This window comes from Coturnix japonica, chromosome 9 (genome assembly GCF_054131305.1).
Source record: "Coturnix japonica strain WE chromosome 9, WE-NBRP24, whole genome shotgun sequence".
NCBI lineage: Eukaryota > Metazoa > Chordata > Aves > Galliformes > Phasianidae > Coturnix > Coturnix japonica.
In genome coordinates this window covers 28983429-29001235 of record NC_140671.1, presented here as the reverse complement: position 1 = coordinate 29001235, position 17807 = coordinate 28983429, and the positions used below count along the sequence as shown (strand labels likewise).

The window sequence follows — 17807 nt, the reverse complement described above, 5'->3', positions numbered from 1 at the left end:
TTGCTTTTAACTGTTCCCCAGCCAGACGAGCGCTGGATGCACCCCTATGGGCACCGAGAAGGGGAATCGGTGTGGGGAGAGTAGGGCTGCCCATAAAGATGCTTGAAGACCCATGTTTTAGCTGGGAAGAATCAGTCTGTGCCAGGGCAGCGTGCTCAGTGCTGGGCATGGGAAAAATGGATGGCTCCTCCATTGGTGGCAAGCAGAGCGTTAACCACAGGGCGGCCTTTGTGCCCTAAGGTTGCATCCCAAAGGAATCCATGCCCACTCTTGCTCAGCCCTTCTGCCCCCAGAACAGCTGTGCCACCCCCTGGCCCTGCTGGGATGCTCAGGGCTGGGAAGTGATGCTCCATGGCTCCACCATGAGGAGCAGGGACCTCAATGGGATGCAAGGAACGCAGTCTCACACCAAAACCCAAAGCCTCTCACCCTCCTTTAGGCAAATCTCAGCCTTCAGCCCCATGACTTTCCTTCCTCCTCTTCTTCTGCCTCTCTGAGGAAGGGCTGAGCTGCACTCCCAACACAGCCCTTGGCCATCACATGCGATAAGCCTCGTCCTTTCTTTGCACAGAGCAATTCTGTTACCGTGGCAGTGTTCCTGCACATTGCCCCCAGCCCTATTTCCCCCCTGCCATGCCAGCTGGAGCCTCCCGAGCAGAGTATTAGGGGATTTGCACTGCATGCTGCTAAATTTGATATGTCCTTTAACAGGAGACAAATGGTTCGCAAGGCTTAAAAAGTATCGACTTTTCTTTAACAATAAGCGCTAATGGCCTTCAAATAATCAATATTTAAAGTCATTATGGGGTTACACATTATACTGTTAAATCGGAGCCTCCTCGCTTTAACCCCATCTCATCCTCCCTATGCTGCTCCAAAGGCTGTGATGGGAGAGATGGGAGCAGGTCGGGGAAGGCAGATTGGAAGCGGCAAGGCGTGGAAATATATTTAGAATGGCTGGAAGAAGAGGGGGAATAAGAAGCCATGAGAGCTCTGCTCCCTTCTGCTCTGCTTTTGATAGGAAGAGACACTTGAAACCCGAGGTAAGAGGCAGCTCGGGGCTGGCTGGCTGTGCTGGCAGCAGGCTGCAGCCATCAGCATGGCACCTCCCAGCTCTATCCTTTCCCTCTTCCAAATCTTTTTATATCATCTCCAACCCCATTTATCCACCCTCCTTTACAACCCGCCTGCTGGCTGCAGGAGTTCCATCCCTATGCAGCCCACCGGGATGCCCAGCCCTATGCCCACCTGCTCCTGGGAATGGAGTTGCCATCCATCCACCTGCATGTCTGTGTACAGACATGAGCCCTCTGCCTCCATCACCTCAATGCTCAGTGCCCACCTGAACCTTTGCTGTTTCCTTTCCCTTTGCCATGTAGGTGCACAAAGGCTGCTTTGCTGCACCCTGTGACACAGAGCACCAAAAGAACAGCCCAGTGTTGGCAGCTGCAGGGAGAACCATGGTAGGAGTTAACCCACACTTAGCCCTGCCTTCCTGCTTAGCACCATGCTTCATTCCCATTGACATAATGGAATTGTGTCCTCTCTCTCTCACCTGGGGAAGCCATAAAACACTAACTTTAACATCTCCACTCACTCTGGGCAGAGCTGGATGGGGGGTCCAGGCTCCTCACAGCCCCAGGGTGAGCACGTTGCCTCCTGAACACCCCAACATCACACCTGTACGAGCCGCAGCCCCCCTTCCCCCCAATCCCAGCCCCATAGCAGCGTGTTACCTATCGGTGAAGTGGCTGTCGCGGTGCTGGGGGAGGCCCTGCTTCCTGCGCTGCGAGGATGAATTGCCAGCAGTGGGGATGTGAGCTTCCATCGCTGCCGGGTTCCGCGCAGCCGCCGCCGCCGCCACCTCCTGCCGAGCCCGGAGGAGATCTGGGGAGGGGGGAAGCGATGAGAGCCCAGGCCCCAACAACCCCAGGGTCCTCAGTATTACCTCCCCTCCCTGCTCTGGTTCTCCCTGTGCTGCTGCCGGCTCCCTGCGGGCGACAGCACTCCTCCTGCTCCCCCATCCCCATTCCCCCCCTACTCCCATCCCCATGGCCCTCAGGCGACAGCCGCCCCTCTCCATCTCTTCTCTCCCCCCCTCCATCGTGCTCGCTCGGCCTCCACCTCCGCAGGAGTTTGGCAGCGAAGGAAATTGTGCAACTCCAGCATAAGGGGGGGGGAAATAGAGGGGAAGGGGGGGGCTTAATTGCCTTCCCTAGCAGAGAAAGGGGAGGAGGAAAGGGGGGCCCCCCCAGGCCCACACCCAGCCCGGCAGCAGGATGCTGGTCCAGCAGGTTGCTGCGTGCCCAGCGCTGCTCCAGGATGGGGAAAGGCAGCAGGAACCCCCCCCCCTCACACACATACACACACACAACCCCCCATCCTCCAACAGCTCAAACCCCACCGCATTAAAGCCCGAAGCGCACCGAGAGCCGGGCAAAAACAGCGCTCCATCCACGCTCATTAATTAATTACCTGCAGGACCCAGGTCACCCCTCGCGGCGGTAATTCAGCCGCCTGGCGTGCAGCCAGCTGCAGCAGCCTCATCGATCCCCAGCGACCGCAACAACCCCCCCCTTCATCTCTTCAAACCCCCCCCCCTCAAAGCTCTGCTATTTACAATCCTGCACTCTGACAGTTGGGAAATCAGATTGATGGACAGCTGGACGCCGCCGGTGGAGGTTCCAGGCGGGTTTGGAGGGAGAAGAGGAGGTGATGGGGAAGGGGGGGAGCAATTAAAGGGGAAAAAAAAAAGGAGGATTTCTAAATTATTAACGTTTTTTTCTTTCAATTATTAATGGTATCGGTGCCTCCGTGTGAGCCAGTGGATAAACTGTGCTTTGTAAGGGCAGTAATAATTGATAGCCCAGTGCCGGCCCTGCGGTGTGGAACCCATTCCAAAATGGGCTGAGTTCTGTCTCTGCTCCCTCAAACGCTCAGGGTGACCCTTCCGCCAAGGAGAGAACTGGATCACAATCATTGCATTATATATATACACACATTGGGCTTTTAAGGTAATGAGCTCCTTTGGTCCTTAGGTGGAGGGGAAGGGGGGTGGCACTGGGGGGGTTCCACCCCATGGAGCTCAACAGCTCTGCTATGGTGTGGGAACACTGATGAGCCAATTCTGACTCTCCAGCAACAGGAATCGCCTTCTTGCCCCCAGAGAAGCCAATCAAATCAAACAGAGTGGAAAAAGAAGACAGCCTCTTCATTAACCTAACAAGGAGCCCCGGGGATTTGAGCTCCCAGACTGGAGATTCTCCTCCAGCTCCTGCAGGATGGATGGATGGATGCTTTGCGGGTGCTGCTCTTGCTCCTGCCCCATAGACCTGGCTGGGAAGCGGCAAAGGGGCTGGGGACAAAAGCAGTGCTGGCTGGGGCAAATGAAGGACCAGAACCTGAGCATCAATGCTCCTCATTGCAAACCCAAGCCCTACCTCCATGGCTGGGCACCGCCATGCTGTTGGCCAACTGGTAGAGCCGCTGCTGCTGCTGCTCCTCAAACGTGCCGTGCTCGTTCAGCGCCGACATCATGCGCCTGTAATGCTCCTCTGGGGTCATCTGAGTCACCGAGTCCTCCAGCAGAGGCGTGTGGGAGTTTTCTGAAGGATAAAAAGGTTTGATGTTGGGACAATCTCTATCTCAGAACCCAATGCGCCAAGCTGCCGTGGCCCAGAGGTGCCACCATGTGCACACACCATTGGACTCCAGCCATAGCTGTGCTCACACTCAGAAACACCTACAACAAGGAGTGCACTGCTGTGGGTCCATGCATGCAGCCCCACACCCTGAGGCCAACATAATCACACCCAGGCTGGCAATGGGGAGATGAAACCACAGAAGCTCCATGTTTACTGTAAGCAATGCACAGTGATTACCCTTCTCCCCTCTGTGGTGGTTTTATCTCACATCTCCCCCAAGGGCAAACCCTTCCTGTGATGCAGGAACTCCCAGCACCAAGGTGGGCAGGGAGTGCAAGCAGGGGAACCACGGGACCCCCTACAGCGTGCCCCCAGCCCCACGCTGTGCCCCCAGTGCCAGGCAGGCACGCTGCCTGATGCCTTCCCTTCACAGCTTGGGTGCTTGTCACCCCTCCCCCCTATGCCCTGCCAGCCCTACACGCTCACATTTCCATATGAGACGCCAGAACGTTCTGCTCTGCTTGACAGCTACTGCTGCAACGCCAGGGCTCCTCCTGAGCATCCCAGGGGGATGGAGGGGTGATGGAGGGAGGGCTGCTGCTCTGGTGGGAGCACTCCCAGCCCTACATGTGCTTTTCCCTGGGCCAGGGAGGGATTAGCCTGCTGGCTCTGTCTCTTTGCTATGACATGGGGTCACCTTCCCTCTTCCAACAGTTGGGATCCCAAATCCCACATCAGCAGCCCACAGGGTCCATGGTACAGGATGCAAAGACAGTTCTAAGCCCCCTTCAGCTCCTTTACAAGGCAGGGAGTTGGCAAATAGAGGCCCAGAAAGCATTAAGAATTCCATCCCTTCCCTTCCTCCCCCCATTCTGAGGCTCAGAACACACCTGCCAGGTGCTGAGGGTTGCTGGGGAGCCCCCTGTGCTCGAGCACAGCACATAGAAGGGAACGTGGGGGCTGCCAGACAGCTCAGCTCAGACTTTCCACCCTGTCTTGCAAAGGGCAGGGAAGGCTTTCTGAGAACAGAAGTGGGAGTGGAAAGTTTGCTTTGATGCCAGGCTTCCTGGGAACCCCTCTCAGAACGAGCTGGGGAATCCCTACCTGAGTCACCCAGAGCATTTGGATCCTATGAGCAAAGCCCAGGGCTGTGCTCAGCCCCACAGGGACAGGAGGATGGCAGAGGATGGGACAGCACAGGACCACTGCTCCCATAGCAAAGAGAAGAGATTCTCTTCCCATGAGAATCCCAATGCAACAGCAATAGGGCAGGTGGGTAATGCATGGAGAAGCCAAGGGCAGCATACAGGGTTCCCCTCTTAGACACAACAAAGCCAGCGGCCTGCAAGCCCTCCTTTAAGCAGCCCAGAGACAAACTCATCAGCTGCAGGCTCCGTTAACTCCGCTGGCTGTAAAGAAAGTTTTCAAATCGCCTTTGCAGGAAGGAGCCGTGGAACAAATCGGGTCTTTAAATCCCCTGTAAAAAAGAGAAACCTTCTGCAGATCACATGCCTGCAGGAACGCTGCCAGGCGAGCACAGCCAGGCAGCCCCATCCTCCCCACTCCCTTTAAGGGAGCAGATGCCAGCACGATAAGCCCCGCCGTATCTCTTATATTAAACACATCATCGAGGCATTCCGCCTCGAGAGCAGACAGCCCTCGAACCCACCGCAAAGCTGCAGCTTGCTCTGCAGACCGCAAAACCATCATCCTAATTAAGAGGCAATTCCCCCCCAATGAGATAAAAAGCCCCCCCTCCCAATCTCAATTAAGAAAGGAGAAGAAAGGGGCGGAGGGCAAGGAGGGGGGGGGATGGGGGGAGGTGGCACTTACCCTTTGGGGACTCACTTCGGGCTTTCTTGCTCTCTAATGGGCACTCACTGCTGCTGTTGGGAGAGCATACTCTTCTCTTGCCTAAAATGTCATCTAGGAGAGATGAGAGCTGGGTGTCAGAGGCTGCCCCGTGCACAAGGAGCCGGGGAGGGGAGGTTGGGGGGGGGGGGGGGATGAGGGGGGCTCTGCTGCTCTCAGACACACCAACGCACGCTCACACGTACTACAGGCAAAGGGGAAAAAACAAGAATAAACCGCCACGAAACCAAAACCCAACAACCCCAAAAAGTAAGAGCAATCATCATCCCCGAGAGCCGCGCTCTGCTTTCCTAATCACGCAGCCCCAAAGCGCGTAATGACTGCTGGCGCTCTGATCAATGCCACGCTCTCCAGCCATAAATCCCCCCCCAACCCGCCTCGTTTCCTTACTGAGTTTCATCGTTTGTTCTGCTGCCTTTTGTCCCCCTGGTGCTTCCACTCCTTTCATGCCCCGATGCAAAAAGCGACCGGGGAGGGGATAAAAAAACAAACAACCCCAAAAACAACACGCCAAAAGCACAACAGCTCCGCGAGTCTTCCCACCACCGTGCCTCTCTCTCTTCTCTTTCCTCTCTCTCTCTCTTCCCCCTCCTCCCTCCCTCTCTCTCCTCTTCAAAACCTCAAGGTCCTCTGCAATCTTTCCCTTCGGAAACGCTCGAGCCCTTTGCATTAGCGCAGCCCCACCAAGCAAATACCCACTACACAATTACAGCATCCCTCCAAACGCGTTCCCAATCGATAACCTCCCATAATAACGCCGGGGAAACTGAAAGCATGATGTTGCATATGGGCAGGAAGGAAGAGGTTGTTTGTCACTGCGAGCATCAAATCCTCATCTATCAAGGGCTTGTTAAAGATGCAGCATCTTCATGAAAAGAGCTCGCAAACAAGCAGCATCTGAGCCAGCACACAGAGCACCTGCAAGCAACGCTGCTGCAGTTTGCAGCGTGCGCTCGTTAGGGGAAGGTTACACAGCCCCAAGGTGCTGTTTGTGAGCAAGCACATTCCAGGTGACATTGTGAGCCTCAAACCAAGTGTCCTTCGTGCTCAGAGCCCCTGGGTGGACCCAGGTGCTGCTCTGGGGCTGCACTTCCCCTGGCACTGAGCTGCAGCCCAGGAGCATCTCCAGCTCTGCACAGCTACAAGTGGCATCTCTCGGCTTCCAGCACCACCCACCTGCTAGCAAAGACAGCACCAAGCTGGCTGCAGAGCCCTAATAAATGCCATCATCAAACCCAACCCCAGGAGATGACAATTCCCACCATCGTGCTTTGGCAGCAGCTCCATAGGCTCAGCTCTCTCCAACCCATCAGCACAATGTGATTGACAGCTCTGCAGGGACACAAGGGATGCCCTTCCCCATCAGGACCGGAGCCCTGGGCTGCCCCCAGCAGCAGCCATGGGATAAGGGGCCAAGCAGGAGGAGCAGCACGCCGGTCCCAGCCCTTGCCAGCAGGGATCAATGGAACAAAGGCAGAGCGCAGCTCGAGGTCATGGGAAGAGCGGGCTGTCCTTTAACAGAGGGCAAGGAGAATGGAAAAGGGAATGATTGCAGGGCCGGGGGAAGGGGAGAGGAGGGTTTCTGCCACTTAGCAGCAAAACAAAGGCAGCATCCTCCAGCAGCAGGTCAGCTGGACGGCCCTGTGGACATGGCAGCAGCAGGCTTTGACTCTGCACTACCACACCATGTTTTCCCAGTGCTCTATTCTCTCCCCATGTCCATTTGCTGGTTGCTGTTTGGAGTTACCTGCAAGCTGTCACTCTCAGACCAGCACGTCACAAGGCACAGACCCGTGTCACCCCATCTCAAGCAGAGATCAGCAGGATTCCAAACGTGCAGCACATCCTCCATCCATCCCCAGGCTGGATCCCCCTTCTCAGCTCTCATCAGCCATCTGCCTCTCCTCCCACCACGCAGGCAGCATCCCTCTCCTTCTCACCTCCCTATGCCCAGCCCCAAAACCCACTCCAGTATTTCCCTTCCCAATGAAGTGAAGCAGGGCTGAGCCACCCACTGACCCACCTGGAATGGGGCTGGTTAATAGGAAAGGAGCACTGACGTCCCCCCAGCTCCCTGCAAAATTCCCTTTTACGGCGTGCACCGTGCCATAAAAAGGTGGTAAATATTCATAGTATGGAAAACACTCACGGAGAGGATATACTGCACTTAAGAGAGAGATCTGGATTCATTTTATATGCTGCAGAGAGGCTGTTTAGCAATTGCAAACTTGTGAATCCCCCCCTCTCTTTGCTTTTTGGAAGAGATGCATGGAAGGAAGCAGGGTTGGAGGTCTGGGCTTGCAGGGGACCTGCTGGCTTTGCAGTGCTGTGCCCTCAGCACCATTTATATGTCCAACTGCTCTCATCCAACCCCTGCAAAACCCCGCGTTGCTGCAGCCCATGACAGCTCTGACAGCCAGACTCCTTAATTCCTTTTTCTTATTCCCTTAATCTGTCATCTTTATCAGGCTGGGGAAGTGCCAGGCAGCGTGCAGGAGCCCCGGCCCCGATCAATCTCCACATTACAGCTGACAGAATGGTGCTAATAACTTATTGATCCTATGTTTGCCAAGCCCCACCGGGGTGGGAAGGCTTCCATTGATTGGCTCCAAGGAAGGGGCTCTCAGCTGCCAGGGGGGGAAAGCCGTCCAACTGCCCTCTGCTGAGGAGTCCAGGGATGGAAAGGAGGCTGGGAAGGACCAACAGGAGGATACAGGAGTGGATTCGATGCATAGGAACCAACACATCCCTATGCACGTACATAGCACCAGGGAGATGCTGACAGTTTGTTTTCAGCTGCCTGTAAGACACCTGGGAAAGGAGGTGGAAGCAGAGGAGGTTATTTTTGGAAGCAGGATCAGCTCGCTCTACCCAGAGCTGCAAGGAAAGGGAGGAAAAGTCGCTCATTACATACAGCTGTTTGGGCTGCTGTGCTGAAGCCCATTGCTTAAAGGTGCCCCTGCCCAAAGCTACGCTGCTTCTGCACCCACAGAGCACAACAAAAGGGAACACCATGCATTCCCATGCTGGCTTTTGCCATATTTTGGCTTCATCTCCCAGGCCCTTCACCTCCAAAGGATGCTGGGTGCCTCCTGCTGGGCTTCAGAAGAAATAAACAGCAACCTGAAGAAAGCACAAAGGGCAGACAACCCTCCAGACCTCAACGAGTAGCACAGCACAGACCCTCCAACTGCTCAGGTGAGCAGCTGGCCTTCCTGCAAGCCAAGGTGTCCGGGCGTCCAGCTTCCAGCTGCCCATTTGGTGACGATTTTCTGCTCAATTTAAGGCAGCAATTCAATAGAGGCAGCTCGGCTGTTGTTGTTTTGCTTTGTTAAATGAAAACACGACTGCATCCCAGCTCATTATCACACGCAGCAGCTCGCTGGGATGCTGTCTCCAACCATTAGCCACAACATCCCCAGGCCCAACCCTTCCTCTCCCCCCTCCCCTGTAGATGAAAGCTCCAGGCTGGTGCCACATAAAGCAGCCCTAAGGAAGTAGAAGCAGGCAGCTACACCAGCCACAAGCCCTCAAAGCCCCCAGACCCATTTTTAAATGCCAATCTGCTTCCATTCCTTCCTAGAACTTCTCCTCCTTCACCCCATTGGCAGATCTCTGAATAGAAAGGTACAGATAACCTCAGAGAGAGAACCACAGAACAACCAGAGGTGGAAGGGACCCATTCCAGGTTGCTTCTCTCAATTAAGAACCCCTCTGAGATACTTTTCCATTCCTTCTCTATATGGCTTAACCCTGCAAACCCCAGAACTAACACACACCATTTGTTCCCAGCAGTTTCAGTCCCTTTCTACACTGAAAAGAGCATTCAAGACCCAGTCGTAATTCTCCTTCCCCAGTCCACACTGTTCAGAACTACAGCACTGCCCCTAATCATGCTCTCAACCATAAATCAAGCAGCTCTCACAGAATTCATCATAAACCAACCAACCCTGCCGACTTCGATCCTCTTCTTGGCCCCATGGGCCCCACAATAAACAAACCTCCATCCATTTGCACTGCCCCTGCTAAGCCCAAGAGCCAGGTGCACCCACACTGGGCTCCTACATGCAAACATGTAATGGCTTGAGCATCAGTTCCAGCTCACACTGCCGTCCTCATTGCCTCAGTTGTGCATTGTTCTCAATGGGAGAACCTCATACAAACATCCCAGCAGGCACAAACGAGGACCTCTGGTCTCATCTTGGCTGCTGCTTAATGAGAAGCGCACTTTGCATTTCTGGCATGGTTAAGGATCTCAGAATTTCAGCAGCTCTGATAAGGGCCAGATGTGTCCCTGTGAAGCAAAACAACATTAAAGACCATTTGAAACGCACGAGGTCAGCCGAGACACCCGGACACGAGGCAGGTCACAAGGAACAACTTATCTCCCCGGCCAGTTTGCCTCTTGGAGCTGTGTAATGAAGGGGAAAAGGAGATTCAGCCGTGCCAGCAAGGAGGGGGAGCTGCTGGGGTTGCTCTGCAGACAGCACAGCCCCCCATGCAGCCCCAGCCATGAGAGCCTCATGCAGGAGGAGAGCCAGGGTAGCCTCTGATTAATGAAATTACAGATCAAGGCCTTTCTGCTTCACTTGATGCTAACCCCGGGGATGCTGCACTTTGCTGGCAGTAGTTTGACACAGCCCGCTGGACGCGAGGATAACGTGGGGCTGAGATCTCAACACGCTGCAGCACTTATCCCTTCCACATTCACCGCCACCCAAAACACCACGAGACCCCGCACAGCTCACCCTGAACAACAACAAAGGGAAAAACAGAACAGAACTGCTGCAAGGAATGCACAAATTCAGGGCTGAAGGAGCAGGAGCTGCTCCAGCCTCTTACCTGCAGCTCCCAAGCCAACATCCACGTTGTTCCTCTTGAATTCACAGCGGCTCTGGGTCTCTGGCATAACGAGCTGGCGGCTCTGATGCAGGTTGGAGATGATAGTGGAGAGGTCGTTATCACGGCTGCAACAGAGCAGAAAAGCACCTAAGTTAAGGAAATCCTATTTGCCGCCACGTAATTGATTTTCATGTGCGGACGCCTACGCGAGCAGCTCGGGTTTACCCCAACCCAGGGTGGGGGTTCTCCTTGGGACCCATTCCCAGATCACAACCCCCCCTCCAAGGTTTGGGAGAGCAAAACGCTTCCCGTAAAGGGCTGAGCAGCCGCCAGCTGTCAGCTGTGCCAAACACATACAAGGTGCGTGGGCTGCGTGGATGGAAAAACTGAATGTGGAGCTCCGTCCCAGCGCTCATAGGAAACTTGAACGGAGAGAACTGATAGTTTTCTATCAGCTGCCATCCCTTTCTATCCTCAACAAGTAAGATTTTCCATTCCAGAGCTGCTGGAATGCGTGGCTGTTTGCTTGGAAACTGCTCTTCGGTTCAGAGAGAAGCCCACCGTGGACCTGCACATGTGCAGCACTCGGAGCACATGGCATAGCTCTACCTGCTCTTCTCCTTGCATCACAATGCTGAGTAGCAGCCTGGGTCCAACCACTTTTGGCTTCCCCCCTATGGAGAAGGAGGACCCAAACTCAGAAGACATGCAGCCAAGCTCTTGCAAAACATCCCTCTGTAAATGCGAATGGAAGAGCTGCGAGCCTCCCCTTCCTCCCTGCTTTATCTCCAATGCTCACCCCCCCACCTTCCCCACCAGCAGGTGTACAGCAGGGCTGCTCCTCACCCATCTCCCTGCAGGAAGATGCCCATAGAGGAGTGTAGACCCCCATCCCCAGCCCTACTCACGTGCCGAATGCGCCCGCCCGGTGCTGCCACACACAGCACATGGCCACTGCTCCTGCTGCAGGAGATGGCCTCACCTGGGAGCAGCAGGGTGCATGGTCTGCACTCACCCAGCTCCCTCCTGCCCTTAAATATCCCCTTCTGATCCCCTCTCTTCCCTCCCCCACCTCCTTTCAACCCCACTCTCAGCACCAGATCTGCAACGGGACGGCCCCGGTGCACAAAGTGGGGGCTAATCTGTCGTCTAGCTGCCGGCTAATCAGATAAAGTTTATAGGGGCAGAAAGTCTTTCTAGACAGAGGTACTTTCCGTGGGCGTCTGGCTCCAGATTTTCACAGGGTGAGGCAGACAGGAGCTGCTCTCCACCCCGCTGCTCCCCCCCGGCATCCTTAGGGATGCTCAAATCCCAAAGCTGCTGAGCACCCAATGCTTCTTCCTTTGCTAAACCCGCACGGATTCCTCCTTATGCAAGCAGAAGGCTCATGACTTAAGCGAGCCCACAGGTGAGTGGGAAGCCAGTTTCTCCTTTGGCAAGCACTTTTGGGTCTTATCCTCTTTTAGCTGCCACCTTTAAGATGCATTATGCAAATGTTTTGGCGTCTTAAGTAATTTAGGGGATTAATGTGAAGTGATTATCAGTTCTTTTTAATCATGCCAATCAATAACTGGATGTCAGGGACAGAGGACAAATGCGGATAAACGCTGCCATCAGCACAACTCAGCTTGGGAAAGGGTGGAGGAGAAGAGCAATGGGGGGGGAGAGAAATGGGATGGTGACATCTTTGCAATGGTAGAGCATCCCTCACAGGTAAACACACCAACAGAGCCATGGAAAGAATGGGGTTCTGCCTACACTGAAATGCAGTTGCCTTCTATAGGGAAGGAAACTGCATCAAACCTTAAGGTTTTTATCCCCAAAAGCCACCTGTGCTTTTAGGAGGTGTCCCAATACATTTATCAACACCCCAGTACTGGTAGGTGCTGACCCATGCTCAAGCAGAGCTAATGGCCATTGCAAAAATACACCTCTGCCCAATGGTTCAGCACAAGACAAAGCTGACATGGAGGTGACATTGAGGGGAAAGGGACACAGAGCACGTAGGATCAAACAGCTTTTAGCACATTGCACCATCCCTGGGAGCAGCTCTGCAGCACTCATGTGTGTGTTGGGAACTGGGGCTCACTCTGCCACCCCCTGCCTGCTCCAGATAGAAAACCTGCAGCATTTGCACCAGCAACCCACATGGAGCTCCAATGAGCAAAGCCCAACTGACTGCTTTCACCCCAATGTCCTTCAGCAAAACCAAATAACAACAGACAAAAATCCAACCTTGAGGAAGTTTAACTTGGAACTGAATCTCAGTTCTCCAGGTGACCCTACAGCCAGCAAAGCACCCTTCCAGCTCAGTCCTGCCCTACACCAACCCACCCCTACCACCACCAACCCTACACCATCAGCTCTGCTTACCATAAAACCCCCCCAAAAACAGCATTTTACAACAAAAAGCAGCTCCTGGAAAAGCCCAGCACTTACCTCACCCAAAAGCCAACTGCACAATACCCAGTGCTGTCCCAACTACCAGCACTGATGAACAATGAGCTGACCCACACCTGATCTAATCACCCAGCTGGCCAATGCTGACCATGGGGCAAGTCCCTTTGGCCAGCTGGGCCCTGATTGCTCCATCCTGCTCACCCTGGTTGCTAATTTATGCTCACATCTTGCCTTGATGGCTGGACCGGGTGATCTTGGTGGTCTCTCCTAACCTTAATCATAGAATAACACAATCACAGACCCATTCAGGCTGGAAAAGACCACCAAGATCCCCACATACAAGGCCAACCCATGTCACCAGACCAGCACTGAGTCTACTTGGAAGGAAAAATGAAATGGGTGGGAGAGCATCACCCCCACAGCTCTACTCCAGCACAGCCCCATAGGTAGGAGCCCCACTGAGGGGACTGCAAAGGGCCAGGTGGAGTATTTCCCCATCTGTGTGCACAAGGCTGTAATGTGCACAAGGCTGTAATGTGCACAAGGCTGTAATGTGCACAAGGCTGTAATCCCCCCCCAGGTGCTCACTTGCAGCCCAGCAGGACACAGGGCTCTGCTCTCCTTTGTCTCGCCTCCAGCCGCTGCCGATGCAGGCTCCCCCCCCCCAACCCATGCACAAACACACATGCACACACAATCAGATTAAAGGTCTGATCCCTTCCAGTAGCATAATATTATATTTTAAAAACCGGATTAGAGAAGGGGGCTTGAGCAAGATACACATCTCCTGAAAGGTCAAGGAGGAGACAAACAGCCTTCTGTGGGGCTGCAGGTTGCCAAGGCAATACTGGGTTTGCATGGGGTTTGGGTAATTAATGGGTTGAGCAGGACTGACTGGGCACTTCAGCTCCCTAAGACACTGCTGGGTGGGAAACTGAGTATTGCTGCAGGGAGAGGCTCTGGGCTCGCTGTAATGCAGCTCAGTGATGCTGACAGCCTCCTAACCCCTCATTTCTGGCTGATGGGAGCTCTGATCACGGGTTGTCTGCAGGTATTCCTGCTGTTTGAGCGTACTGAGCTTTGCAATGCACTCCTAGCACGAGCAGCCTCGAGTCCACAACGCTGAGCTTCACCCAGCCCTGCATCTGAGCAGTGAACCCAGCCCAGATGAACTCCTTTTGTCACTTCCAATCACAGCTGATGTGCTGTTCCCTATCTGAACCCATCCTCCCGGTTCTGTGACACTGTATTGAGCAGCTGCACAGAGCAGGGGATGTTAAGAAAGGGCGAGGAAGGGAAAGGGGTAAAAAGAAGCGAGTGCTGATGGCTGAGGAAGGAATGGGATGCTGTGCTCACAGGGATGCACCTCCTGCTAAGAGCTGAGGGACAGGCAGCAGTGCTGGGGACATTCCTAAGGCCAACCATAGCTGCACGTGGCACAGAGCTCACACTGAACTGGCTTGAGGTCACTGTCAGTGTCTCAAGTGATGTTTACTGCTGTGCTCTGCAGGGCCTCAGTACACTGGGTGGGATGCTTCCCTTCTATACACCATGCTTCTGCCTGCCTCTCCACTGCAATGAACAGCCCAGGCTGCTGCAAGCTGCCATCCCATGGGATCCCAGGGCTGCCACCAGGCTCTGCCTCGCTGCCAAGAAGAAGAAGGGGTTGGGTTATTATGAAAGCTTGGGCAGTTTCCAAATGCTAATGAATGGGAGCAACAGATCCCCCCTCCAGGAGCACAGGGAAGGCTCTCCCTGAGCCACCTGCAGCCCAGCAGCTTGCTGGGCATCACAGGGAAATGCAGCACTGAGACAAGCTGCCAACTAATGGCTGCAAAAATTACCTCTGGAGGAAAAGAAACAGCCACTAATGCTCTCTGCAAAGGCTCTGGCTGCTGTGCTATGCTTAATGGCAATGCCTGGCCCTCTGTCTGCCCAGAGAGGGTGGCTCTGTAATGGCACAGTAATGGGGCACCAGCAGTCATCCGATAGCTGCAGTGCTTCCAGGAACAGCCACTCATGAGAGCAGCTGCCTGCATGGGGAGGTGCTCCCCACGGAGCCCCATTGCCAATAAGGAAGGATGGGTCTATCAGATTCACTATGCACAGCCATCCTCATGGGTGTACCAATGAATCAGAAGGAAGCTGAGGCTACCAGACGTGCCACCAGCTTCTGTGAGTGAACAACAGGGTTGGGTGGCTGGTTGGTTTGAGCAACATCTGCACCAGAACCCTCTGCCCAACAGTGTTAAGCATGGGAGGAGGCAAGGATGGGGGGGTACCCACAGCACCCTGGGGATGCTGGGCTGCTTGTGAGCTGGATTCAGGCTGGGAGCGACGCCTGCTAAATGTGTTTCACTTAGGGAGATTAGCGGCGGTTGCATCTTTAACAAGGAGAAGGATGGGGAGACTAATGGATGGAGACAATTAACCAAAAGATAAATCAGTGTCGCAGTCCTCGCAGCCGGGAGGAGGCAGCCAGGCGCCCGCAGGGTCTGGGGATGGGATGTGCTGCTCTGAGCGACTGCAAAGGGTGATGGCATAGAGTGGGAAGGCAGGGAAAGGGCAAAATTGGGTCTAAATTTCCATCCTTTTCCAACAGTGGCCGCCTCCTGGTGCACTGCAGCCCTCCAAACAGCAATAAAAACCTCACTATGTGTCCGCATGGGGTGGCAGGGGAGAGTGGGAGGCATCAGCCAGTGAGGTTCTATGGCAAAAGGGCTATGGATGGAGCCCCTGCTGCGGGGGCAAGTGGTGGGAAGCAGGTGAGAAATGGATGGGTGTCTTCCAAGGGACGGGGTGCAGGAGGGCGATGCTGGGTTTGGAAGGGAGCAGAGACTCTGAGAAGTGGCACCAGGAGGAAATAAAACCGAAAAGGATTTCTTTTTAAATATGTTTCACCATCTCTCCATCCCCTTAACGAGCACTCGGTAACTGCAGGGATTATATTAAATTTGACCGATCGATACCGCTGCCATAAAACTGTCCCAGCCCTCTGCCCCTCCTTCCAATAAAGAATCCAAGATGCAAAAGGAAGGATGCAGAGCAGCACGGGCTGGGGCAAGGAGAGCCAAGCTGCACATAGGACTCCCCTGCTCTACCTCCATCATGCTGCATCTCAGCAGTCCCCTGGCTCTGTGCTGTGCCATCCTCCTGTACCACTGTGTCCCCCCTGGGAGCACCAGTGATGCTGGAAAGGGTGGCTCCAAGGGAGCAAAAAGCATCTGGAGATGGTTTGGTCACTCTCCCTTCCTTGCTGTGCCCCCACGATGGGAATGGAACGCTGTCAGAGCACAGCGTGGGGATGGGGAGCGCATGTAAATCAGTGCTGTGCAGGGGGGGCATAATGAGCTTTTTATGGAAGCCATTAAAAGGAAAACCCAGATTGGTCTATAAATACTGTTGCATCATTATAGCGGGTGAGAAACAACCTTATGTAACAGCACAGCTACTCAGTGCTGGGACTGGGGGGCAATAACTGCTTTGAGCTCTTTCTTGTTGGTAGTTTTTCTACACCCAAACCAGAACTGATCACCCATTTCCAAAGCAACGGGCACACAGCAGCCCTAGGACAAAACCCATCTCCTGCAAGCAGGTAGAATAGAGACCCTCCACCTCCAAACCCTGCGTGCATCCAGCAAAGAGGATCCCTAAGAGACAACAGATCCTCTGCTGCTCCTTATCAGCGTGTCAGCTTCCCTATTCAGCAAAGAAAAAGGGCCCTTCCTACCACTGGAGGTGCTCCCCACCTTCCAGCCCATTGCAGGATGAGCAGCACTGCATGAAGACTTTCCCCTCCAGTGATGCCCTGGCATGGCCTTGCAGTGCCAGGCAAGGTCAGTGCCAGCAACAGGGGAAAGCCTGGAGCTCCTGAGTCAGCAGGAGGCTGGGGGAGCTCAGGGAAAGCTCTGCCCCCTCCCTGCTCATCAGCTGGCGTGGCAGCATCCCACTGATGGACACCTTCCCAGCCGGCAGGCGCAGAGCAGGATCAGCCCTAAAGCTGGGCGCACCAGGATTTGGGTCAAGGATTTGGAGGCTGAGATCAGGCGACTCAAAAAGGAGTAGGTGGGGGGTGGGAAGGAGGGGGGGGAAGGGAGTTTGTAGCTGTGAAACAATAGGCAGCTGACCTGCTGCCAGCCCACGGCACTGTGCCATCACACAGGAAGATCAGCCCTGGGCAAAGAAGCTCCTCCTGCACATTTCTCCTATCCCCACCACCGCACTGACTGGGGAGGCTTAGGAAGTTCCTTCTGGCTCCCCGTCCTCATTTTTCTATAGTTCATCTCTAACTTTCCCCACAGGTTGCAAAGCCCCAGAGCTGGCACTGAGCTGGAGATCGGTGTTTGGAGCTTGCCATGTGCCCAACAGCAGCTTGGTCTGATGCAGCAGCTGCATCCACAGCCAAAGGACCATGCTGTACCCCAGCAGATCTTGCACCCTATGCACAAAATACAAGCAGGATTTCCAGCAAGCAAAGCTCAGAGCACAGCTGCCTCTCTTGCCATGGATCCCTTGGGTACATTTTTATTGCTTCCAGTCTTCATCTCTGATTAAAAAATCATTCCAGCCACTCTCTGTCCTCCTCAGACATCAATCCTGACCTGCCCTGCTGGCATCTCCCCCTTCCAAGGAGATGTCACCCATCAAACAGGGGCAAGATGTCCCTGTTGGCCATGGGTGTCCCCATTCAAAGCAGGGAGTTGGACCAGATAGCTTTTAATGGCCCCTTCCAACTCCAACCCTTCTATGGCTCTGTGATGCTAGAAGGGGAGGAAAGGGAAAGGCAAGAGAACAGAGGCAAGAGGGGAGTTTTAGACACCTGCAGATTCCAAGCCAGCTCACACAGATCTAATTCTCCCTCCAGACTTATCTTGGGGGGGGGGAAATCATCTTGCAACGTCCTGAGCAAAATGCTCATAAAATTTCATTAATGTTCATGACAGTTCATAAAAATGATCAGTAGGGCTGGCAACTCCAAAATGAGCTGGAAATAAGTTTAAAGATGTTTTTATTGTAATCCCGCTTCGTCGTTCAGCCCATAAATAAAAG

At 54.2% G+C, this 17807-nt stretch overlaps 1 protein-coding gene across 10 annotated transcripts in view; it reads right to left on the bottom strand.

Moving 5' to 3' along the window:
• SAMD11 (sterile alpha motif domain containing 11) overlaps positions 1 to 17807 on the bottom strand; it is a 73738-nt gene that overhangs the window by 7671 nt on the left and 48260 nt on the right. For 9 of the 10 annotated variants that reach the window (XM_085509814.1, XM_032448732.2, XM_032448733.2 and 6 more), the window contains 4 exons: positions 10359 to 10483; positions 5478 to 5570; positions 3441 to 3605; positions 1737 to 1887 (listed from right to left, as the gene is read on the bottom strand). In XM_085509814.1, coding sequence (XP_085365940.1) covers positions 1737 to 1887; positions 3441 to 3605; positions 5478 to 5570; positions 10359 to 10483 — 534 coding nt within the window. Of the gene's footprint in view, positions 1 to 1736; positions 1888 to 3440; positions 3606 to 5477; positions 5571 to 10358; positions 10484 to 11266; positions 11416 to 17807 lie in introns of those variants that run through there. The other variant, XM_085509818.1, reaches the window with a different exon arrangement.